Source organism: Ictidomys tridecemlineatus, chromosome 2 (assembly GCF_052094955.1).
Source record: "Ictidomys tridecemlineatus isolate mIctTri1 chromosome 2, mIctTri1.hap1, whole genome shotgun sequence".
Taxonomy (NCBI): domain Eukaryota; kingdom Metazoa; phylum Chordata; class Mammalia; order Rodentia; family Sciuridae; genus Ictidomys; species Ictidomys tridecemlineatus.
Genome location: NC_135478.1, coordinates 143,046,036 through 143,073,033, shown reverse-complemented (window position 1 = coordinate 143,073,033; position 26,998 = coordinate 143,046,036). Strand labels below are relative to the sequence as shown.

The 26,998-nt window shown below is 39.7% G+C and overlaps 1 protein-coding gene across 1 annotated transcript in view; it reads left to right on the top strand.

Moving 5' to 3' along the window:
• Positions 1–26,998, top strand: part of Fkbp9 (FKBP prolyl isomerase 9) — a 48,183-nt gene that overhangs the window by 7,630 nt on the left and 13,555 nt on the right. The window contains exons 2-6 of the mRNA XM_005319180.5: positions 9,141–9,286; positions 9,796–9,985; positions 10,598–10,743; positions 20,722–20,911; positions 22,551–22,696. Coding sequence (XP_005319237.2) covers positions 9,141–9,286; positions 9,796–9,985; positions 10,598–10,743; positions 20,722–20,911; positions 22,551–22,696 — 818 coding nt within the window. The remainder of the gene's footprint in view (positions 1–9,140; positions 9,287–9,795; positions 9,986–10,597; positions 10,744–20,721; positions 20,912–22,550; positions 22,697–26,998) is intronic.

Below are 26,998 nucleotides of genomic sequence, written 5' to 3'. Positions count from 1 at the left end.
TGCCTATTCCCCTGTCCCTGCCTTCAGCAATACTGTTGCTTGAAGAAGAACCGGTGGACTAGGCAGCACCTGGGATAGTGTCAGGGCAGCCTGGAGGGGGTATGTGGGGACTGAGCCACTGGTCAGGTCAGAAGGTGTTAAGAGTGTGAATCTGCACAACAGCTCTTCCCTGAAAATAAGGTGATGCTAGAGAAGTTTCTGGTGGGGGCTAGGGATATAGATCAGTACTAGGGTGCCTGCCTCACATGCATGAAGCCCTGGGTTTGGTCCCCAGTACCACTAAATATAAATAGGAGCTTCTGGTGAGGGTTAGTCCTGGGACCTAAGCTGACTTGGGGGGAGAGAGCCTAACCTCTAGAATAATTCTTCTAGGGTCTCCTGAGGCCATTGGCAGGCAGGCCCAGCACCCCATGAAAACTTATTGGCAGTACTTTTAATTTTCACTTGTAGAGCATTGCAGACAACTGCACATTCATATTAATGGTTTAATTTGGATGTCTTACTGGGCTGAACACTTGTGTAAAATAGAATAATATATAGGAATCTGACATTTTGATTTGAGCAGTTGCGTTAATACAAAAATCCACGACGGTAATGTTTTTAGTTTGCTTTGCAGAGTTTTCCTTTTAATGGTATTTTAATGTGCCAAAGACCATCCAAGCCAGCTATTCACATTTCATGGTCTGCTCCTCCATGGAGATATGAATGGATGTGTTGTGTTCTCTCTCTTTTTGCTCCTTTCTGTTTCTTCTCTCCTCCCTCCCTTCTCCCTCCCCTCTCTTCTTTCATTGCAGCCTTCTCTCATTTTTCCATCTGGGTAGCAGACAGGTAGTTTGCCAGTTCATTAACTGGTGTCTTTTCCACTTGCCAGGTCTCATTATTTGCTGGTGGAGGTGGTTGTTTGAGGGAAATACCTGGGTAAAGGGCCTGGGAAGCCCAGAGTCACCATTGGGAATACGTAGTGTGAACAGAGAGGAGGGAGGCAGAAAGATCAGACCTTGTTTCCCTCATTTCAAGTCTGCAGTTGAGTCCAGTCTTGACAGTGGATCTCTGCCAAGGGAGGGTATGAGTCATCATCTCACCTGGAGGTGAATTTCAGTTCTCCTCTGATGTGGCAGTGGCAGGACCATCATCTTCATATCAAGTAGGTCCCCTGTGAATCAGCCATCTGAGTTTGCCCAGATGAGACTGGACCAACTTTAAGGCACCCAAAAGCTGGCTCTCTGTCCAGTGCTTGCTCTTTATTACTGTATTTCCTTCCTGTTATACTTTCTCCAAATATGGAAGTCTTTTTATTTGTTTGAGATGAGACTGGTCTGTTTCCCAGGCTAATCTTGAACTTCTAGGTTCAAGCAACCCTCCTGCCTCTGCCTCCCAAGTGCTGGGACTACAGATGTATACCACCATTCCTGGCTTAGCATCCTTTTTATTATTTATTTATTCTTTTTTTTGGTGGGGGGGTGTATCAGGAACTGAACCCAGGGGTGCTTAACAACAGAGTCATATCCCCAGCCCTTTTTATTTTTTATTTTGAGGCAGGGCTTCCCTAGGTTGCTTGCAGCCTTGCTAAGTTGCTGAGGCTGGCTTTGAACTTGTGATCCTCCTACCTCAGCCTCTGGAGTGCTGGGATTACAGGCATGAGCCACCACTCCCAGTTTAGCAGTCTTTTTTAAGTATTCAAAATACTGTTTTGAATTTTTCATTATCCAAATGGAATCTGAAACTGACATTTATAACAAGCTGATTTTTCCTCTCCTAGCTGAACTGGGCTTCAGTTCTCCTAATGGAACCAAAAGGCAGTTTCCTGTTCCTTCTGTGATGCCCATATTTCCTTTGTCTCTGGATCTGAGATCAAAATACCAGGAATGAATAGAACAAGTGTATGCCAATTTTTGCAAAAATTTACGAGTTAATTTAGCTGGGCAAGGTGGTATATTCCTATAAACTAGTTATTTGGGAGACTGAGGCAGGAGGATCATAAATTTGAGGCCAGCCTGAGCAATTTAGGAAGTTCCTATCTGAAAGTAAAAAATAAAAATCGCTGGAGATATAGCTCGGTGGTAGAATGAGTGCCCTTGGTTTCAATCCCCACTTACTGCAAAAAAAAAAAAAAAAAAAAAAAAAAAAGTTAATTTTAAACAGTAATGTAGGTGGGGATGTAGTCAATGGTAGAGATTGTGGAGGCTCTGGGGTTTGTCACCAGTACCTAAACAAATAAATAAATAGTAATATATATACACATAGAGTTTTAAAAATCAGATAATTCTGTAAAACTTAAAATTATAGTTGCCAGCTGCTGAGAGTAGGAAAAGGGCTCAAGTGTGTGTGTGGCTGTTCTGAATGCACACTATGACCCAGTGCCTCTTTCTGTACTCTGGCTTCCTTCCCGAGCCTCTTGAGGCCCCCAGGATGCACTGTGGCCACATTTCCTGGATCTGTGCCTTCCCTTCTAGATCCATTCTGATCCTCTGTTTGTTTTCTTTTCTTTCTTTCTTTTTTCTTTTTTTTTTTTTTTTTGGTACTAGGGATTGAACCCAGGGGCGCTCACCATTGAGCAACATCCCCAGCCCTTTTTATTTTTTATTTTGCAATAGAGTCTTACTAAGTTGCTTAGGACCTTGCTAAGTTACTGAGGCTGGCTTTGAGCTTACGATCCTGCCTCAGCCTCCCAAGGCACCAAGATTACAGACATGTGCCACCGCACCTGGCTTCCATTTGCTTTCCATCATCCAAAATTTTGTTACCATTCCTGGACTGCTGTGGCCTCCTTTCCAGTTATTTAAGTCTTTTTCAGGGAGGAATGGGCTTTGGAGGCTTTAGGGAGTGAATGTGCTCACGTTGCCATTTGTTTTTTTGAAGTGTTTTCTCACTGCAGATTTAAATGTACCTTCAGAGGTAGAGCCACATTATCTATGTTTTAAGAATAGAGCCAACAGTGTAGTTACTTATTTAAAATAACATGGCACATGATGACGTGTGCTTCTGTGTAGGCAGTTTAATGAGTTGAATATGATAGGTTTACACAGTGTCTCCTGCCTTAGGGTCCTTGGGTGGGTAATTTGAAGAACATCATTGGAAGGTGCTGCAGACCCATCACCCCACTGGGACGGGGCAGGTAGCAGTGTCTGGGGGCAGTGATAGAGGAGCTGGAGCAGTGAATGAGCTGGGGACAAACCAGTGGAGAGGAAAGCAGGCTGCTATTCACTGCGTGACCACTATTGGTCTCTCTAGGCCCACACCTGTTCTACCCACTGTTTACTCTGTGAGGCTCACCTGAGTGGACCACATAGTTAGGTCATTGATCTCCCCCTTGATGTCATACTTTGCTTGTGTTCAGCCAGTGGAGCATTAACAGATCAGGGAAAGAAGAGTGAAGTAGAGGTATTTATTTTTTTTTTTATAGGGTCACCATGGGCTATGACCCTAAACCAAAGGTCCCAGCTCCTCTAGGTAGTTCCTAGCTCCCTAGCTCTTTGGGGCCTTTAGGTCCAGGTGTGACAGTAGCACCCCCTATCCAGCCGTAGAAGTACTGCACTGCCCTTGTGATTTACCATATCCTGTGCACACCTATGCACACAGCCCCTTTATTATTATTATCATTGTTATTGTAAAAAAAATTAAATATACCATCTTGGCCATTTTTAGTGTACTTGAAAGTAGTGTGGACTATTTGTACATTGTTGTGCATCAGATCTCTGGAACTTTTGAATATTGAAAAACTCTAGACCCACTGAGCAATTTCTTCCCACTACCCTCTACCCTGGTAACCACATTCTTTCTGTTTCAATGACTTTAACTACTTTATATGCCTCATATACTTCATTGAATCACATGGTGTTTGTCTTTTTTAAATATATTTTAGCTGCTGATGAAATTTTAATTTATTATATGTGGTGCTGAGAATCAAACCCAGCACCTCACACTTGCCAGGCAAATGTTCTACCACTGAGCCACAACCTCAGCTCATGGTGTTTGTCTTTTATTTTCTTTAATGTCCTTAGGGTTCATCCATAATTGTTGCACATGATGGGATTTTTCCTTCCTTTTTAAGGCTGAATAAGAGTCCATTGTGTTTATATGCCACGTATTCTTTATTCATTTATCAATTGATGGATATTTAGGATGCTTTTATCTCTTGGCTATTGCTGCAGTTAACATATGTGTGCAATGAATGTGTGCGTGCAGACATATTTCTCAAAGGTTTTGATTTCAGTTCTTTTGTATGTGTGCCAAGAAGTAGGATTGCTAGATGAGATGGTACTTCTCTTTAGTGGGGAAGGTGAATCTAGGGATGCTATACCACTGAACTACATCTCCTGCCCTTTTTAATTTTGAGACAGATCTCACTAAGTTGCTGAGGCTGGCCTCAGCTTCCAGAGTTGCTGGGACTACAGATGTGTACCACCATGCCTGGCTGGTTTGTTCATTTTTTAACTGGGCTGTAGTTGCTGTTGAATTGTAGGAGTTCTTTAGGTGTTCTGGATATTAACCCTTATATGGTTGCAAATATTTCCTGCAATTCTGTAGATTATCCTTTCACTCTGTTGATTTTTTCCTTTATTGCTCATAAGTTTTAAAGTTTGACATAGTCTCATTTGTCTGTTTTTGCCTTTGTTACTTATGGTGTCATATCCAGGAAATCTTGTGAAATTCAATGTCATGAAGCTCTTTTCCCATATTTTCCTTTGGGAGTTTTATCATGTCAGGTCCTATGTTTATGTCTTGAACCCATTTTGAGTTGTAATGGTGTGAGGCAAGGATCTACCTTTTTTCTTTTCCTTTTTTTAATATTTGTTTTTTAGTGGTAGTTGGACACAATACCTTTATTTTATTTATTTATTTTTATGTGGTGCTGAGGATTGAACCTAGGACCTCGCACATGCGAGGCAAGCGCTCTACCGCTGAGCCACAACCCCAGCCAGTTTTTTCTTTTGCATGTGGATATTTGTGTTTTCCAGCTCCATTTATTGAGGAGACCATTCTTTCCTCATCATGCCATCTTTAAAACATTTTTTTTTGTAGTTATAGATGGACAGAATGCCTTTATTTGTTTATTTTTATGTGGTGCTAAAGATTGAACCCAGTGCTGGGCAAGCTCTCTGCCACTGAGTTTCAGTCCCAACCCCCAGCATGCACTCTTGATGCCTTTGCAAAGACCATCTGCCCATATAAATAAAAGTTTATTTTTAAGCTATTTCATTCCATTGGTTTATAAGTCTTTCTGCTATTTCTCTACTGTTTAGATTATTATAGCTTTATAATATGTTTCCAAATCAGAAGTAGGAGTATAGCTTTATTCTTTCTCACGATTCTATTGAATACGTGGTGTCTTTAGAGATTTTATATGAATTTTAGGATTTTTTTCCCCTGCAGAAAATGCCATTGGGATTTTGGTAGGAATTGCATTGAATCTGTAGATTGCTTTGGGTAGTAAGGACATTTGAACAACATTAACCCTTCCATCCCATGAATGGAGAATGTTTTTTCACTTATTTTTGTTCTTTTTTAAAAAAAATTACATTTTACTTGTGTCCTTTTTAATTTCTTTCAGCAGTGTTTCTTTCATTGTGTAAGGCTTTTGGCTCCTTGTTTTAAGTTTATCCCTAAATAAACTTTTTGATGCTATTATAAATAGTATTGTTTTCTTAATTTCTGTTTCAGTTTATTCACTGTCAGCACAGAAACACAACTGATTTGGTGTATTTGATTTTGTATCCTGCAATTTATGGCAAATGTGTTTTATTCCAACAGTTTCTCTTTGGAATTTTGGATTTTCTGCACATAAAATACTACTATTAGGGCCGGGGCTGTGGGCTCAGTGGTAGAGTGCTCACCTAGTGCGTGCAAGGCCTTGGGTTTGATCTTCAGCACCACATAAAATAAATAAATAAAAACAAAGGTATTGTGTCAAATGACAACTAAAAAATAAATAAATATTAAAAGATACTACTATTTTACTTTTTCCTCTCCACTTTGAATGGCTGGTATTTCTTTTTCTTGCTTAATTGCTCTAACTAGGAGTTCTAGGACTACTTGGATAGATGTAGTGAAGGTGGGCATCATTTCCTTATTCCTGATCATAGGGGAAAAGATTTCAGTTTTTCGCCATTGAGTCTGATGTCAGCTGTGCACAGCCTCTTTATTAAACTTTCCTGGAACTCCTAGTTTGGGTGTGTCATCTGTTTCCCGCAGGACCCTGCCTGGGACATCTGTAAAAGGTGTAAATGAGCTAGACACTGGGACAGGCTGTGTAAGTGCTTATTCCAGAGTTTGCAGAAATACTTTTCATGACCAGTTCTGGCCTTGATACTACATGTGACTTTATGCCAATTGCACTGATCAGCATAAATTTGCTAACGACTTTATTTTTCCAGATGGTCAGAGTTTTAAGCCATAGATAACACTGGTCTTGTGCTGTTAGTTACTTGCGTGTGTGAATGTATACTTTTTTTCCCCAGAAAGATATTTATTTATTTATTTATTTATTTATTTAAATTTTGGTACCAGGGATTGAACCCAGAGGTGCCTAACCACTGAGTTACATCCCTAGCCTTTTTTATTAATTTTTTTTAAAAAAATTTGAAACAGGGTCTTGCTAAGTTGCTTAGGGCCTTACTAAGTTACTGAAGCTAACCTTGAACTCACAATCCTTCTGCCTCAGCCTCCCAAACTGCTGGGATTACAGGTGTGTGCCACCATTCCTGGCTAGAAAGATTTTTTTTTTTTTTTTTTTTTTGCTGTTCACAGTGCTTAGGCATTCATTAAGTTAATTCTGTGGGGCATCAACAGTTTCTAAACAACATATGGGAAGGCCCTGTGCCAGGAGCATAAGAGTTGATAGTCCTGAGTTCTAGCCTTTTTTTTCTCACTTGGCTAACTTTAGGATCTTGGGGAGGTTTTTAACTTCCAGCGAGCCTGACATACACCCACCTGGAAGTGTTGTGTGGGGATTAAATGAGGATATGTGAAGAGCCTAGTTTGCTGCTGGGCCTGACACATAATAAATAGTTTGTAAATTGTAGTTATTATTAAAAACTTGCGTTAAGTTTGGGAAAACAGGTATTTTTAGACTAGCTTCCTGTCTATGCATTGTTGCTGTTTGCACATGTTCTGAACCTTGGGAGACTTTGAAGCTTGTCTTTTGGGTGCATCATTATAAACCTGCTAGTTCTATGATTGCTCTGTGGCATGGTGAAGTGCAAGCCAAGTGCAGCTCAAGAGCTGGCATTCCAGGGGGAGGGTGTTGGTTCCGGAGCTGGAGGGTGGAGGTGTAAAGCTGACTTGGGCACAAAACTGACCATGTGCTTTTGTCCTCTGGCTTGGCCTGAACTTGAATTCCTACTCTCTATTCACTGACCTTGAAGAAAGGAAGACTATTAAAATAGACCATAAAACTGGGAGGAGATGGAGGTGTGGTGAGGCAGATCTGACGGAATTGCCCTGCCTCCAGTGGTGAGGTGGACTTCACTGCTTGCCCAAGCTGTTCATTAGGGGAAAATGAAGCAAAAGTGGAACAAATTTACAAAAGGAATGGTGGCAGGTACCAGGGATTGAAGTACCTGAAGTCAATCTGAACAGCTCTTAACATTTTACTAAACAAGAGATTACATGATTTGTGTGTGTGTGTGGTTCTGGGGATCAAACCCACACCTGCATGCATGCTAGGCTAGTTCTGAGCTACACCCCAACTCATACTTCTTTTTTTTTTGTTTGTTTTAGTTGTAGATGGACACATACCTTTATTTATTTGTATGTGTCCATATTTATTTATTTATTATTATTATTATTATTTTTTTATGTGGTGCTGAGGATCAAACCCAGTGTCTCATGTGTGCTAGGCAAGTGCTCTACCACTGAGCCACAACCCCAGCTCATGTACTTATTTTATATATCCCCTAAGCATCTAGCAGTCTCCTAACAGGCAGACCCTTGTTGGTTGCTAAATTTGACACTGAAAAAAATGAGGGCAAGAATCACAGGCTTTGGGACAGGACTTCCCTGTGTTTCTCCTTTGCTAGCAAAGCAATAAACCTTCTTTTTCTTTTTTCTCAAAAAAAAAAAAAAAACTCAAAATGAGTGCATAAGTCACAATCATGATTTCATTATTTGTTTTCTGACATAAGGCCATCAGCTGTCAGTCTTCAAAACATATATCTGAGTTATTTTAAGACTTCCTCAAACTATCTATTACCTGTGATAATTATAGTAAGACTGGCATAACGCTTAAGTTTTTGGAGCACTTTTCACATTGTTATGCAGATCCTGGGATGGCTATTATTATTACTTTCATTTTATAGTAGAGGAATTGAAGTTCAGAGAGCTTAAGTATGCTTTTTAAAAAATTTGTTTTTTAGTTGTTGATGGACTTTTATTTATTTATTTATTTATACACGGTGCTGAGAATTGAATCCACTGCCTCATACATGGTAGGAAAGTGCTGTATCACTGAGCTACAACCACAACCCTTAAGTAAGCTTTATGGTATACCAGACAGCCTCTTCGTTTAGTCTTACTTGGATGATTTGGGTGTGTGTGTGTGTGTGTGTGTGTGTGTGTGTGTGTGTGTATGTTCTAATTTGGGCCTTTAATCTCTATTATGCTGCTTTTAGATACCAGTCACATAGAAAATGGAATAAATTTGCTGGACATCGTGATACACACCTTAATCCTAATGATTTGGGAGGCTGAGGCAGGAAGATCACGGATTGAAAGGCAACCTCAGCAACGTAGCCAGGCCCCAAGCAATGTATTGAGACCCTGTTGCACAGTAAAATATAAAAAGGTCTGGGGATGTTGCTCAGTGGTTAAGCACCCCAGGTTCAATTCCTGGTACCCCCCCCCCAAAAAAAGATATAAACTCTTATTTTTGTGTATGGAAGAACAGGTAGCTATTTTACAAATCACAGTTAATATTCTTTTTTTTTTTTCCCTAGAGAGTTAACTAGATTTGCAGACAGTATTCAAGATAATCTGAAAACCCCAACCGTACAGATACTGTCCAGTGAAAACATTTGCTGTATCGGCGTCTACTTGGCGAGCTTTTTCTTGGTTATTACCTTCAAGGATGTATTTTGACAGTTTGTTTTCCCTTCAAGGAAGGACTATTAATGTTTTTTTTCTCCCGCCTTCTGAATCTTCAGCTATGACAGAGGCTCCACTTTCAATGTGTTCGTGGGAAAAGGACAGCTGATTGCAGGGATGGACCAGGCTCTGGTTGGCATGTGTGTAAATGAGAGGCGTTTTGTGAAGATCCCCCCAAAACTTGCCTATGGAAGTGAAGGAGTCTGTAAGTTTTCCTTCTGTATTTATAAACATATCTGCAGACAGCCAGAGCATTTGCAGGCTATTCATTCAAGCAGACCAGAGAATCTTAGATGTTTTGGCCAGGGAAACATGAAAAGCTGTGAATACACACACAATTAAGATTTCCCTCTTAGGTTTATCTATTGAGATGTGAAAAAAGACGTCATTGACACAGGTGTATTGAATAATACCTTTTTTTGTGTGTGTGTGTGTGTGTGTGTGTTTGTGGTGCTGGGGATTGAACCCAGGGCCTTGTTCATGCAAGGAAAGCATTCTACCAACTGAGGTAGAGCCCCGGCCCTTGAATGATACCCTTGGTGAGAGGAAAATCTTGTTTTTTCCTCTTAATTTCATTTGAAGGAAAGATGGAAGAAGAATGGGTTGTTTTGGAATTATACACCAGTGACCTTCCATTCACTTTGGCGGTGCCCTGAGTATTTGTTTGACTAGCTCAACAGGTTGCGGTTTCTCATTGCAAACTCTTTATTCTAGCTGGTGTGATCCCCCCAAACTCAGTGCTTCATTTTGATGTACTTCTGATGGATATTTGGAATTCTGAAGACGAAGTTCAGATTCACACTTATTTCAAGCCCCCAAGTTGCTCTCGGACCATCCAGGTGTCTGATTTTGTAAGGTACCACTACAACGGAACATTCTTGGACGGGACACTGTTCGATTCAAGGTAAGTCCCACCATTTATGGCAGTGTCTGTGGAAATGCCCCTTAGTTCTTCTGTCTTGTTTGTTTTCTGTGTCAGTGAAGAAACCGGAAAGGGGGTCCTTCCCAACTTTAACTAGTACCAAACTCCTCTATGTAAGACTTTTGCTTCGTGTTTCATGCTGTATGGCTCTATGGTGCTCTATTGCACCACGTCAAAATTTAATAGATTTGAGGAAACTCTAAAAACAATCATTGCATATCTGGTTTAACAGTGTTTGGAGATCTCATTAGCAAGTGAAGGGGCCATAGATGTACATGTTTTAGTTCATTTTTTATAGTTTTCCAATGGAAAGAAAGGGAAAGATGACCATGCCTGCATCTATGGGGAGAAATGGGGCTAAGCTGGAGAATAGGGTACCCTTTAGGGTTTCCTCTCAGTGCTGTGTGTTTGATTAGGGGAATAGCTGCCTCTTTCATCAGTCACTGTGGACTGCTTTGTGTTTTGGAGCAAAGATCCATAAATGCCTGCCTATGTGCTCATTGTCTAGCTGAGATTTGGGTAACAAAAACTCTCCTGAGGGATGAGTTGGAAACACAGGGTATGGAACTTTTCCCCTTTCTCTTTGGATTTCAGTCACAATCGCATGAAAACCTTTGACACATATGTGGGAATTGGCTGGCTGATTCCTGGAATGGATAAAGGGCTGCTGGGCATGTGTGTGGGAGAAAAGCGCATCATCACCATACCTCCTTTCCTGGCCTACGGGGAAGATGGAGATGGTAAGTTCTTTTTCTCATCATCTTTATTTTTATTGCAGTGAGTAATTCAGATGTGACCGCATGAAACCAACAAAAGACCTTTTGGTCTACACTAATAGTGTTCAATATGGTAATCACTAGCTGCAGGTGGCAAGTTACAATTAAATGAATGAATTAAAACTAAACTCCATTTCAGATACTCAAGAGTTTTAGGTTCTCAAAATTAAAAAAATTTTAAATAAAGAGCCTGGGATGTTCCTCAGTGGTTAAAGCACCCCTGTGTTTAATCCTTGGCACCACAAAAAAAAAAAAAAAGTCATAGTTTCATGAGGCCTGCTGAACTAGGCAGCAAAAAATGAGCACTGTCATCACTGTAAAAAGTTCCATTGAACAGTGATAGTTTAGATCATCTAGTGTTGAAACTTCCATTCACTCATGGTCATTGGCATTCATATGTAATCACCCTGTTATAGCCTTGCAAGGTGTGGCCTTGGACATCCGTTATTTATTTTTTCTGTCCCACCTGTCCACCTGTGATGATTTTTTTCTTTTTTTGGTACCAAGGATTGAACTCAGGGGCACTGAACCACTGAGCCACATCCTCAGCCCTGCTTTGTATTTTATTTGGAGATAATAAATATTACAATAAATAAACATCACACAGGCTCTGAAGTCAGCCACACGCTGCAGGCCACAGAGCTCTTCTCTGAACTCATCGTCCAATGCCATCACTGCCTTCCCCACCCCACCTGACACCTACTGCTGAAAGCAGGCACCTCCAACTTGGGCCACCTTCATCACATCTTCAGTGGGGTCAGCTCCCAGTTTGGAACTCCAGCTGGCCAGGTACCCAGTTGGTTAGCACCTTGCTTTTGCTTAGGCTGGTTTTGAACTTGTGATTCTTCTGCCTATGCCTCCTGAGCCGCTGGGATTACAGGCGTGTGCCACTACATCCTGCTTATCTGTGATGATATTTGATCTAGACAGTCTGGAGGTTGTAGATATCAAGATCAAAATTTAGCCATATATCAAAATTGCCAGTAATTATGATTAAACAAGCCTAAAATTCAAATATGAGTAACTAAGAAATCCTCTTTATCATCCAATATTCTGTTTTCTCTCACAGTAAAACTACAAACAGGATAGTGATTTTAATTAATATATTTTCTAACATAATGCTTTGATTTTGTCCCTGTGGAATGAATGTCATAGATTAAACCCATCAAAGGTGCAAACCAGGAAATTTTGGCAACTCAGCCCCAGTAGACTGCTTTTAACAGATTTTATTATCCTCTGAGAGGAAGGAGGCATGAAAGGTGGGCTCTGCCAAAGGTCAAGTTGATATGTGAAGCCAAGTGCTTATCTAGAGACCCTGTCTCTAAATAAAATGCAAAACAACTGTAATGCAAAATAGAGCTGTAATATATATAATATACTCTTCAGATGTCCCAGTTGCTTAATGAGACCCTCAAGTTGAAGGAGCCCAGGCATGGCATGCCATATGGGTCACGTGCTCTGGTTACCTCCTTTAAATGGTATAACATGGGGAGATACAAGATGGTGGGCCAGAGGAAGGTAGCATTCTATGTCGCTCTGTGACCTGGGACTCAAGCCATGAGAATACTGCTCTGCCAGCTGTATTCCTGCTCCTGCACAGGAATCACATCACCGTGCCCGTGCAGGGCTCCAGGCTTCGGTGTCAGAGTAGGTCTCCCTACGCAGGACTACCAGGTACCCCATCAAGACCATCAGTAGCACCCACACAGAACTTTCGGCCACCCACCCAAGCAGAAATCACAGACACTGCTCCCACACAGGATACCCAGCAGCTTCCCACATACAGGAACTCTGGCCACCACTCCTATGTGGACCCCCAGCTACCACTGTGGGGCTCCCCCAGTTGCCACCATCTTGGGACTCTGCAGCAACAGAGATAGTTCCCTATGAGCAGTAGCCTGCCTGCACCCAGGAACTTCACACAGGCTCTGAAGTCAGCCAGACACTGCAGGCCACAGAGCTCTTCTCTGAACTCATCGTCCAATGCCATCGCTGCCTCCCCCACCCCACCTGACACCCACTGCTGAAAGCAGGCACTTCCAACTTGGGCCACCTTCATCACATCTTCAGTGGGGTCAACTCCCAGTTTGGAACTCCAGCTGCCAGGTACCCAGTTTCTAACTACCTCCTCTCCTCAGCAGCAGAGATTCCAGCTAACAAAAGATGACCCCACCTATTGAAGGAGAAGGGAATCAGGAAAGATACTGATCTCCAACCAAAACCATTCCTGTTTCTTCCTTCAGTATTTGTTTTCTTCTCCTTCTCTATTCTCTTGTTCTCAAATCCCCAAAATATGTGAAACCAAGTACTTTGCATGAATTAGGATTTTGAGGACTGGGATATCTGAATAGTATATTACAGTTGTATTGTATATTCTTTCCCCCCCTTTTCCCCACCAATTTCTACTATTATAACATTTTTTTTTGTTTTCTTAATATATATGTGTGTTTGTTTTATGTACTCTATTGTCTTCCCACTTACTTGTCTACCCCAAATTACTTCCTCTCCCTTCTCCTGCTACTAATCTTCCTCTTTAGATTTCTTTCTCACTTCCTAAGATATAAAAACTATAACCTTACCTTCAACCTCCTCAGCATACCATCCTACTCCTCACCCCTGATTCTTTGTTCACCATCATAAACAGTAAAACCTTTTACAAACCTACTGAATATGTTGTAGGTAATAATTGAATTCACCATTTCTGTGCATTGTGACTAAACTGTAAATGTCATAATAGCAAACATTTGTTTTTAGGGTGTATATTATTTATATTGGGATCTGTTATCATTGTTCTTCACCTCAAAGAAGAGGTATTGGATCCCTCCAGGGGCACTATAAGCTTATAGGGTAAAACGGTAATGCCTCGGATCCACAGAGCTAGAAGGGAAGACACACAGGCAATATGAAAAGACAAGGGAAGAAAGTGCCCCGAACAAATCAAGGTACCACATTATCAGAATTCATGGCTAGCAGAGCAGAAGAAATGACAGAGAAGGAGTTCAGGATGAACATAATTAAAATGTTCTTCGAATTAAAGGATGATATAAGAGAGCAAATACAGGCAGCGAAAGATCATTTTGACAAAGAGCTACATAAACAAACACAGGAAGCAAGATTACTTCAGTAGGGAGATGAAGGTTCCAAAAAACAAAACAAAACAAAACCCAGAAATCATTGAAATGAAAGAAACAATAAACCAAATTAAAAGTTCAATTGAAAACATCACCAACAGATTAGACCACTTGGAAGATAAGACTTTAGACAATGAAGACAAAATATATAATCTTAAAAAGAATGTAGACCACACAGTGAAAATGGTAAGAAACCATCAGCAGAACATTTAAGAAATATGGGATAGCATAAAAAGACCAAATTTAAGAGTTATTGGGAAGAGGAAGGCATAGAGTTCCAAACCAAAGGAATGAGCAGTCTATTCAATGAAAAAATATCAGAAAAATTTCCAAACATGAAGAATGAATTGGAAAACCAAATTCAGGAGGCTTACAGGATGCCAAATGTATAAAGGTCAGAACAGATCCACAAAAAAGGCACATTATAATGAAAATGCCTAACATACAGAATAAGGAAAGAATATTAAAAGCCAAGAGAGAAAGGAATCAGATTACATATAGGGGGAAACCAATTAGATTATGCGCAGATTTTTCAACCCAGAATAACCTTAAACAACATATATCAAGCTCTGAAAGAAAATGGATGCCAACCAAGAATCTTATATTCAGCAAAATTAAGCTTTAGATTTGATGATGAAATAAAAACCTTCCATGATAAACATAAGTTAAAAGAATTTATACCTTAAAATCCTGCACTACAGATCATCCTCGGCAAAATATTCCATGAAGAGGAATTGAAAAACAATATGAAAATCAGCAGGGGCTGGGGTTGTGGCTCAATGGTAGAGCACTTGCCTAGCTTGTGTGAGGCTCTGGGTTCTTTCCTCAGCACCACATAAAAATAAACAAAGATTAAACAAAAAAAAAAAAAAGAAAAAAAAGAAAAGAAAATCAGTAAAGGGAGGAATTACACTAAAGGAAAAACTGATCAAAGGAGAAACCAAGTCAAGTTAAATATCAAAAACCAAAAATGGCTGGGAATACAAATCATATCTCAATAATAACCCTGAATGTTAAGGGCCTAAATTCACCAATCAAAAGACATAGATTGGCAGATTGGATTTTTAAAAAGCCACAACAATGTGCTGCCTCCAAGAGACTCATCTCATAGGAAAAGACGTCCACATACTGAAGGTGAAAGGTGGGGAAAATCATACCACTCACATGGACTACAGAAGCAAGCAGGGGTTTCCATCCTCATATCAAATAAAGTAGACTTCAAGCCAGAGTTAATCAAAAGGGATAAAGAAGGCTATTTCATACTGCTCAAGGGAACCATTTATCAATAAGATTTAGCAATAATAACTTTATATGCCCCAAACAAAGGAGTATCTACATTCATCAAACAAACTCTTCTCAAATTCAAGGGTCAAATAGACCACAACACAGTCATTCTGGGTGACTTTAACACACCTCTTTCACCTCTAGATAAATTTTCCAAACAAAAGCTGAACAAAAAAACTATAGAACTCCTTAATACAATCAATAATTTAGACTTAACTGACATATACAGAATATTTCTCCCTTCAATGAATGAATACACTTTCTAGTCAGCAGCACATGGATCCTTCTCCAAACTAGATGATATGTTATGCCACAAAGCAACTCTTTGCAAATATTAAAAATGTAGAGATACTACCCCACATTCTATCAGATCATAATGGAATGAAATTAGAAATCAATGATAAAATAAAAAAATAAAAGCTACTCCAACACCTGGATATTAAATAATATGCTATTGAATGAACAATGGGTTGCAAAAGACATTAAGACGGAGATTAAAAAATTCTTAGAGGGGCTGGGATTGTGGCTCAGTGGTAGAGAGCTCACTTAGCATGGGCAGGACCTGGGTTTGATCCTCAGCACCACATAAAAATAAAGACATTGTGTTGTGTCCATCTACATCAATAAATAAATATTTTAAAAAATTCTTAGAGGTGAGTGAGAATGTATCAAAACCTCTAGGACATGGGCTGGGTTGTGGCTCAGCTCAGCGGTAGAGTGCTTGCCTAGCATGTTCAGGCCCTGGGTTTGATCCTCAGCACCACATAAAAATAAATAAATAGATAAAATAAAGGTATTGTGTCCAACTACAACTAAAAAATAAATATTAAAAAACCCCTCTGGGACACTATGAAGGCAGTACTAAGAGGAAAGTTCATTGCATGGAGTTCATTCCTTAAAAGAAGAAAAAGTCAACAAATAAATGACCTAACATTATATCTCAAAGCCTTAGAAAAAGAAGAACAAATCAACACCAAAAGCAGTAGAAGACAGGAAATAATTAAAATCAGAGCTGAAATCAATGAAATTGAAACAAAAGAAACAACTGAAATTGTTGACAAAAAAATAGTTGGTTCTTTGAAAAAATAAATAAAATTGACAAACCTTTAGCTATGCTAATGAAGAGAAGGAGAGAGAAAACTAAATCACTAACATACATGATGAAAAAGGAAATATCATAATGGACACTACAGAAATACAGAAGATAATTAGAAATTATTTTTAAAAGTTGTATTCCAATAAAATAGAAAATATCAAAGGCATTGACAAATTTCTAGAGTAATATGATTTGCCCAAATTGAATCAGGATGATATACACAATGTAAACAGATCAATTTCAAGCGATGAACTAGAAGATGCCATCAGAAGCCTACCAATCAAGAAAAACCCAGGATCAAATGGATACACAGCTGAGTTCTACAAGACCTTTAAAGAAGAACTAATACCAAATACTCTTCAATTTATTTCATGAAATAGATGGAGCACTTCCAAACTCATTCTATGAGGCCAGTATCACCCTGATTCCAAAACCAGGCAATGACACATCAAAGAAAGGAAACTTCAGACAAATATCTCTAATGGACATAGATGCAAAAATTCTCAATAAAATTCTGGCAAATCGAATACAGAAACATCAAGAAGATAGTGCATCACGATCAAGTATGGTTCATCCCAGGGGTTCAAGGTTGGTTCAACATACAGAAATCAATAAATGTAATTCATCACATCAGTAGACTTAAAGATAAGAATTATATAATCATCTCAATTGATGGAGAAAAAGCATTCGACAAAATACAAAATCCATATATGTTCAAAACAGTAGAAAAACTAGGGATAACAGAAACATATCTCAACATCATAAAAACTATCTATGCTAAGCCCTAGCCAACATCGTTCTAAATTGAGAAAAATTGAAAGCATCCCCTCTAAAAACTGGAACAAGACAGGGATGCCCTCTTTCACCACTTCTATTTAACATAGTTCTGAAACACTGGCCAGAGCAATTAGACGGAAGAAATTAAAGGGATATGGACAGGTAAAGAAGAACTCAAATTAGCACTATTTGCCGACAATATGATTCTATAACTAGAAAACCCAAAAAATTCTACCAGAAAACTTCTAGAACTAGTAAATGAATTCAGCAAAGTAGCAGGATACAAAATCAACACCCATCAATCAAAGGCATTTCTGTGTATCAGTGACAAATCCTCTGAAAAGGAAAACTGCCCCATTTACAATAGCCTGAATGAAAAATAAAATACTTGCATAATGAAAGAGGTAAAAGACCTCTACAATGAAAACTACAGAATGCTAAAGAAATAAATTAAAGAAGACTTTAGAAGATGGAAAGCTCTCCTTTGTTCTTGGATAGGCAGAATTAATATTATCAAAATGACCATACTTCCAAAAGCATTAAAGAGATTTAATGCAATTCTGATCAAAATCCCAATAACATTCCTCATAGAAATAGAAAAATCAGTCATGAAATTCATTTGGAAACATAAGAGACCCAAAATAGCTTAAGCAATCCTTAACAAGAAGAGTGAAGCAGGTGGCATCACTATACAAGACCTCAGACTATACTACAGAGCAATAGTAACAATAACAGCATGGAATTGGCACCAAAATAGACTGGTAGACCAATGGTACAGAATAGAGGACACAGACACTAACCCACATAATTACAATTATCTTATAGACAAAGGCGACAAAAATATATGATCGGGAAAAGATAGCCTCTTCAACAAATGGTGCTGGGAAAACTGGAAATCCATATGCAACAAAATGAAATTAAACCCCTATGTCTTACCTTGCACAAAACTCAACTCAAAGTGGATCAAGGACCTAGGAATTAAACCAGAGATCCTGCATCTAATAGAAGAAAAAGTAGGCCCAAATCTCTATCAAATTAGATTAGGCCCCTACTTCCTTAATAAGACTCCTATAGCACAAGAATTAAAACCAAGAATTAATAAATTAAAAAGCTTCTTCTCAAGAAAAGAAACAATCAGTGAGGTGAATTTAGAGCCTACAGCTTGGGAGCAAATTTTTACCACTTGCACATCAGATAAAGCACTAATCTCTAGGGTATATAAAGAACTCAAAAAGCTAAACACCAAAAAAACAAATAACCCAATCAATAAATGGGTCAAGGAACTGAACAGATATTTCTCAGAAGGTGATATACAATCAATCAATAAACATATGAAAAGATGTTCAACATCTCTAGCAATTAGAGAAATGCAAATCAAAACTACTCTAAGATTTCTTCTCACTTCAGTCAGAATGGCAGCTATTAGAAATACAAACATCAATAAGGGTTAACAAGGATGTGGGGAAAAAAGTCACACTCATACGTTGCTGGTGGGACTGCAAAATGGTGCAGCCAATATGGAAAGTAGTATGGAGATTCCTTGGAAAACTGGGAATGGAACCATCTTTTGACCCAGCTATCCCACTCCTCGGTCTATACCCAAAGGACTTAAAAACAGCATACTACAGGGACACAGCCACATCAATGTTTATAGCAGCACAATTCACAATAGGTAAACTGTGGAACTAACCTAAATGCCCTTCAGTAGATGACTGGATAAAGAAATTGTGGTATATATACACAATGGATTATTACTCAGCAATAAAAGAGAGTAAAATCGTGGCATTTGAAGGTAAATGGATGGCGTTGGAGAAGATAATGCTAAGTGAAGTTAGCCAGTCCCTGAAAACCAAATGCCTAATGCTTTTTTATAAGGAGGCTGATCACAGTGGGACTTGGAGGGGAGCATGGGAAGATTAGATGAATTCTAGATAGAGCAAAGGGGAGGGAAGGGAAGAGAGGGAGTAAGGGAGTAAAAAAGATGGTGGAATATCATTACCCTAAGTATATATATGAAGATAAAAATGTGTGAATATACTTTTTGTACAACCAGAGATATGAAAAATTGTGCTATATATATATGTATAATATGAATTGTAATGCATTCTGCTGTCATTTATAACAAATTAGAATAAAAAATTAAAAAAATGATATAACATACATTGAAAGAGTTGTCTTGGGCTGGAATTGTAGCTCGTGGTAGAGCACTTGCCTGGTATGTGTGAGGCACTGGTTTGATTCTCAGCACCACAAATAAGTAAATAGAATAAAGGCCTATCAACAATTAAAATACATATTAAAAAAAGGAAGAGTTTGTCCATTAACATTCTTTTATCCCAAATTTCTGGATTTAGAATTATTTATTGATTGATATTGATCTGTGCAGGAAGAGCTAGTACCCTATGGTGTCATGTGGATTATCCTTTTGCAGAAATTTCCACTCATGATAATTGTGTTCATAAGGAAGCTCTCTGCCCCTGCCTTACCAGCTGAGGCATTGGGTACCAATCTCTCTTGCTTTCCCATATGTGAAATGAGATTGGAATTGGTATAAGTGTTATAGATGTCAAGGTAGACATATAACCATATAATATCAGAATTGCCAAATTTTTCCAAATCTGGACTTCTCTTCTGTGTTTTGTCTATGTCATTAGCTCCATATGGCATAATGTTAGAAAATATATTAATTAGAATTAATGTAGATTCAATCATCCCTTGGTACCTACCGGAGAGGTTCTGGTATAACCTGCAGATTCCAATATTCTCATATGCTCAAGTCCCTTATATAAAAATGGGATTAATATTTGCATATAACCTATATATATTCTCCTTAATGCTTTAGATTACTTGTAATACCTAACACAATGTCAATGCCATGTAAAGAGTCGTTATGCTATACTGTTTAAGGAATAATGACCAAAAAGGGTCTATACCTGTTCAGTACAGATAGTTTTTTAAAAAATATTTCGATCAGCATTTGGTTGAATCCACAGATGTGGAAGCCCGGGATATAGAGGGCTGACTGTATTCTGTTAGGTACCCTGTAGAGAGAGAAATAATTTGAAGACTATTTAAATTTTGGGTTGTGGTTATAAATTTTTTTTTATCTTAGCTAACTTTGGTTTATTTATATCCTGTTTTGGATATTCTTAAATGACTCACTGTTACATTTTGCTTCTTAAGAAAATTGACTGTAGGTTCCAAGGAGCAAGTCTTTGTAGTATTTTCCAGAACCAACTCAGGGCTTTGGAATTGTACCTTTAAATATCTGTGATTTGCATTTGTACACAAACAGACACCCACAGAGGTATGTATTTGGCTTTGCTTATGGGTGTGCAACCACCCACAGACAGCCTTGATTTGCCAGCATGAGCTTGACACTGTGAACATAGTAGTCTCTTCTGTCATTTCAATTAGTTTGCTCCTTTTTTGGAGTAGGTCAAGCTGTACATGGTACACATCAGCCCATGGTCGGACACGGTGGAAACCCCAAGTTAGACACCATGGGGAACCATCCAAGTCTTAGAAGAATGTTTGTTTCCTTGTTTTGAATATTTGAAGCAATGAGTAGCACCAACACAGAGGGTGTGGCTTGGTGAAGTCTTTCCTAAATCTTGTGTCCTGATTGCCTCATCTTCCTCCATTCCATTCTAGGGAAAGACATTCCTGGACAGGCATCCCTGGTATTTGATGTTGCGTTATTGGATCTCCATAACCCCAAGGATAGTATTTCCATTGAGAACAAGGTCATACCTGCCAACTGTGAGCGGAGGAGTCAGAGTGGGGACTTCCTCAGGTATCATTACAATGGCACACTTCTGGATGGCACCTTCTTTGATTCCAGGTGAGGACACAATTGTAGCCTTCATTCATCAGAACATTTATTAAATGAAGTCCACCACTGGTGGAATGTGATCTGAGTATCTGTCAGTGCTGATTTCATATGTTCATCTCCAATACGGGTCTCTCTTTTCTGATTCTGAATTTCTTCAGAGGCTGCCATGACAGTTACCTTCGGGGGGCTGATTTAGTTGGGTCTGCAGGAAAAGAGGAGAGGCTCACCCTAGATTCCCACCATCACCCTATCCTGGGCTTACCTGTCCCATGGGGTCTAGCATGGGAATGGCCAGAGGTCAAGGACCTCCTAGGTGGCTCAGTCAACTTGGTGCCAGGAGACTTGGGTATCGTTTCCTGTCTATGGTGTAGTGACTTTGTGACTACATTTGACCTCAGAACTTCAGGAGCTTTGGTGTATCCCCTGTTCTAAAACCTTTCGCAGACATGGTTAGATGAGGCATATGGACTTGCTTTGCAGTCTTTAAAGGCTGACCAGCTGGAGAGCACTGGTTAGAAGCATTCAGCTCCCTTCTGGATGTTGCAGAGGCTGATTACTATGCCTCTTATTCAAAGTTTTATCAACGGGTTTATACAGATGGCTCAAGTGTGTTCCTTTGTTATGCCTTGCTCACTCAAGTGGCATGTGTTGTTTGGGACCACTCCTTTAGTTTCCTGTGAACAAGTAATGACAAAAGCCTACCTGTCTCTGAGGTAATAAACTCCTAATTTGTTTAGTCATCCAAAAGGCCAGGTGAGGTGGCCTTCGCCTAAAATGCCAGTGACTCCCAGTGAAGACAGGGGGATTGAAAACTCAGGTCAATCTGGGCAATTTAGCAAGACTCTGTCTTAAAAATAAACATTTTAAATTGGGCACGGTGGCACATGAACAAGTAGTGATAAAAACTGAGCCAAGTTTGGGAGGCTGAGATAGGAGGATCGCAAATTAAAAGCCAGTCTCAGCAATTTAGTAAGGTCCTAAGCAACTTGGTGAGACCCTGTCTCAAAAAAAAAAAAAAAAAAAAAAAGAAATATGAAAAGGGCTGGGGATGTGGCTCAGTGGTTAAACACCCCTGGGTTCAATTCCTGGTATAAAATAAATAAGTAAGTAAATAAATAAATATTTTTTTAAAAAGGCTGGGGTTGTAGCTCAGTGATATAGCACTTGTCCAGAAGGCATGAGGCCTTGGGTTTGATCTCCAACACTGGAGGAAAAAAAAAAGGAATTTCTGTTCTCAAAGGTAATTTTTTTTTTTTTTTTTTTTTTTTGGTACCAGGGATTGAACTCAGGGGCACTTGACCACTGAGCCACATCCCCAGCCCTTTTTTGTATTTTATTTAGAGACAGGGTCTCACTGAGTTGCTTAGTGACTCACTAAATTGCTGAGGCTGGCTTTGAACTCGAAGTTCTCCTGCCTCATCCTCCCAAACTGCTGGGATTACAGGTGTGAACCACTGTGCTCAGCTGGTACCATCTTATTGAATAATTGAAATGATGCAAAGATCTGCAATGAAAAATGTAATAATTTCCTATCAATCCCTTCCGTTCTGGCCACCCTGAGGCAGGTATTAACTTCCTCAATCTCCGTCCTGAATCATTGACATAGATACCGTGGTGTTGAGTCACCTCTTTTTTGTCTCTTTTCTAGCTACTCGAGGAACCGAACCTTTGACACATACATTGGGCAGGGCTACGTGATTCCTGGGATGGATGAAGGTTTACTTGGTGTTTGCATTGGAGAGAGGCGAAGGATTGTGGTCCCCCCTCACCTGGGGTATGGAGAGGAGGGAAGAGGTGGGTATCACGGGCCTTCCTCACTGACTGGCAGCTTCCACATTGCCCGGTTCATGTTGAAACATCGAAGCCAAAGTTCATCTTAAGACTTGATTGCACCAAATAGGTTTAGTTTCTAGCATTCTGTTATTTTTCTTTGTTCGTGGCTTACTTTCCTTTTTCTTTTGAAATTTTTAAACCTACACCAAAGTTGAAAGATCTGTATAGTGAATTCCACTTTGTCTCACCACTTGCTAACATTTTGCTCTATTTTATCTCTCTTCATGTTTGTTTGTTTATTTATTTATTGGCTGAACTGTTTGCAAGTAAAAGTGCAAAACCCTTCTTTTGGTTTTTGTTTTGTATGGCATGAAATTATTCATTTAAGTATATAATTCATCTGGGTGTGGGAATTGAACCCAAGAGCACTTTATCACTGAACTACATCCCCAGTCCTTTTTATTTTTTATTTTGAGATACAGTACCACCAAATGTCTGAGGCTGGGCTCCAACTTGTGATTCTCTTGCCTCAGCCACCCAAGTCGCTGGGATTACACATGGTGCACCACCATGCCCAGTGCCAGCAGATATTTAATGGCTTCATAGTGTTTGTTTGTTTACTTCTTTTTAGTAATTTTAGATGCAGGTGTACATAATACCTTTATTTTATTTATTTATTTTTATGTGGTGCTGAGGATCGAACCCAGTGCCTCACACATGTTAGGCAAAGGCTCTGCCACTGAGCTACCGCCCCAGCCCATGTTTCCATGTTTCTTTCTTTCTTTTTTTTTGGTACTGAGTGTTGAACCCAGGGGTGTGTTATCACTGAGCCACATCCCTAACCCTTTTTATATTTTATTTTGAGACATGGAATTGCCAAGTTATTTTAGGGCCTTGCTAAATTGCTGAGGCTAGCTTTGAACATGCAATCCTCCTCCTGCCTCTGCCTCCTGAGTTGCTGGGATTATAGGTGTGTGCCACCATGCCCAGTGGCTTCATAGTATTTCAGAACTGTTTTTCTTTTTCTTTTTTTTTTTTTTAATTTTTCTTAATTATATTTTCTTTCATATGCCAGTTTTTGCTAACTTACTTAGACTTGCTTAGGAATAATTAGCAACTGTATTTACTTTGCTTTAGTGTTCTTTTTGCTGATGGAATTCTGGTCAGATCTCGTTAATTGTACACATTAACTTTGTTAAACCTTTTCTGATTGTTGGTGATAAATCATATCAATCTTAGGAATTTTCCTTGTAGGGTTTATCTCAGAGCATCTGTGAAACATCAAGCTGATTGGAAACTAGAGTGTACCATGGTGATGCATGGTTTTCTTCATGACTTAAATTTCTGACTTAAGTCAAAAAAGATTCCAGCTTAAGAAACATTCAATAGGTTTTACTTCATGCGCTGTTTGTTTAATGTCTTGATACTGTTGTTTGTATCATGTCGTTTCTATATCCAGCCACAGACATACAAAAATGGATAAACATCCCTGAGCATGCCTGTATTGTGATGAACTGAAGACTGATTCTTCCTTTCTCCAGAAAGAACACATTGATGGAAAACATTTGCTTAAATTATTTTTCCCTTTTGGCTTTCCATCAAGTATGAGACAGAGCTCTGCAAAGAATTATATGAGGCTCTGGGAAGCATCCAAAGGCTCATAAATTTTCGGAGCATGAGAATGCTTTGTTCTGACTCATGTTGTGGTGGGGGGAGGGCCCTCTGATGTGTAAGGCCCAAGTGCTGTCGTGTGGGGTCTGCTTCTGTTCTCTTGATTAGCACCTGTGGCCTCTTCATGTGGGTTACATAGATCTTAATGCTGTGGGACTGATTCCAGAAGGGTGTCAAGATGTAGATCTTGGTTTACGGCTTCCTCACCACAATCCACAGGCTCACAGTAAGGGCTCAGTCATATTTGTGGCGGGAATGAATTGCTGGGTCCTCTGTGTTGTTCTCAGCTTCTATCAACCAACCCCTGATTTTGTCGTAGCACTTTCCCCTGCAGGATTGGTGGGAGAAGGGTAGGCCTTCTGGAAAAGGTTCAGATGTCTCTGCTGTCTGCTTTGTCCCATGAGGACAGCCCTGGAATTAGGAAGCTTAGATGTGTTTGCAGCCCTAAAGTAGGAACAGATCCTACCCACAGGGTTGTCCAGGAATCTCTTCCTTGGTGGTTAGTTGTTACTCAAGTTACAAATTGCCTTTTCAGCACTCTTATAAGAAAAAGAGAAGAGGAAAATAACTCCTTTTTACCCATTGTGCAACTGGGACTTATTGCATGCAGCCTCATTCAAACCTGGAAATGATCTCTGAAGTATTATTATCCTCATTGTTTAGATAAAATAATGAGGTTCATGGAGATTGAGTCATTTGCCTAAGACCAGAAGAGCTAATCATTGATGGAGCCAGAATTGGACCCTTGGCTTTTTGATCCCACAGGAAGATGGAAAGAATGAATTTCCATTAAGTTGTGACTTTTTAATACCCATAAATGAAAATCTGAGAACTTAAACCAGAAGTCCCAGAGCTTTCAAAGGAAACTTACAACCAATAGGAACAAATGAATTTCCCTCCTGGGCTAGGCAGCTGGCTGCCTTTCTTTTTTTGTTGTTACCTGTGTCTCTTTGTGTGTGTGTGTGTGTGTGTGTGTGTGTGTGTGTGTGTGTGGTGGGGATTGAACCCAGGGTTTCTCACATGCTAGGCAAGCAGACTGCCACTGACCTATGTCCCCAGTCATGTGTTTCTTCTTGGGGAGGCATTCTTGTGAAAATGGAATGACAACTTCTGCAATGGTTAAAGAGCTCATTGGGGGAGGCCAGGATTGGGGCCATAATGAAATGATGAACTATTTGCACCTGTTAGGTGGTGGGCACTGATTCCTACACTTAATCTATAAATAGCTTTATGAAGTCAGAGCAAGATGGGGGGTGGGAGGCCTGCTGGCTGCCTGAGGCTGAAAGCCCTGTCTTAGGGCTCAAGGTCTGATCTCTAATTTTATACTCTCAGAAACTCCCATCTGCATGTCCATCAAAGATTCAATGAATATTTTCCTGACCAGGTCCTGGCTGTAAGTGTTGGGGATTCATTAGAGAAGACAAACAAAATTCCCTGCCCACGCAGAGCTTCCGTCTTTGCTGATGCCTGCTTGTGCCTCTGAATTAACCAGGTACCTGGTAGACAAGCTCATGTTAACTTCCTTGGAGCTGACAAACAAACCTAATGTTAAAAGTTTCTTGAGTGGGTGTGAATCAACCTCTGGACTGATCAAAATGCTTGAATCTGCAGTCCCCAGTGCCAGGGCAGCTGAATGAGTCATCAGGAGAGTGCTTGACAAGCAGGGGCAGATCTCAGGGGTGGGGGAGGGGGAGGAGGATATTCCATTTTGCCCTTGGAGTGGGCATTATATTTGCATTGACCAAATTGGTGTCTGCCTATATATGTCCCTATGTCTGGGAAGAGTTAGCTGCTGACTTACCAATAACATTCCTTAAATTTGGTTGCCTGTCAGAGACCTCTGGAAATCTTTTTAAAAATGTCAATGCCTGGTCCCTCTCTAGTACAAGTGTTGTACAGGTATTGGTGCAGGTCACAGATGAGAATCACCTGAAGAGCTTAAAGATCACCAGACCAGCTGGGTTGAACAGGAGAGTGGCTGGCCTTTGTGTACTCACTAAGTCTTCCAGAACATTCTCATACCAAGCCAAGACTGAGCCCACTGCTCTAGGTGAGCCACTTCTGAATCTCAGGCTAGGACCCAGGCATTGACATCATTTGCAATGTTTTTCCCCTTTTATTCTATGAAGGTGAATTCCATCATTATTTTTTTTATTGTGGTAAAATTTATGCAACATTTGTCATTCTCACAATTTTAAGCTGTACAATTCAGTGGCATTAAACCTGTTCACAGTACTATATTAACCGTTACTGCTGTCTATACCCAAAACTCTTGCATTATCCCCAGTCTAAGCTCAGAACCCATTACCCAGTAACTTCCTCTTCTCCCCTCCCCCAGACATATAACCATCATTCTGCTTTTCGTCTCTACAAATTTACCTATTCTAGGTATTTCATGTATGTCCAGCCACACATTATTCGTCTTATTTTACTTGGCCACAGTTTTTCAAGGCCCATCCCTATTTTAGTATATATCAAAATGTCCTTCCTTTATGTAGTTGAATGACTATTCCATCGTATGCATATTCTGTTTATCCTTTCATCTGTTGTGGACAGATTGTGAATGATGCTGCTTGAATATTGGTGTTCAGAACGAATATTTGTTCAAATCTCTGCTTTCAATTCTTTTAGCTATATATCTATAAAACATTT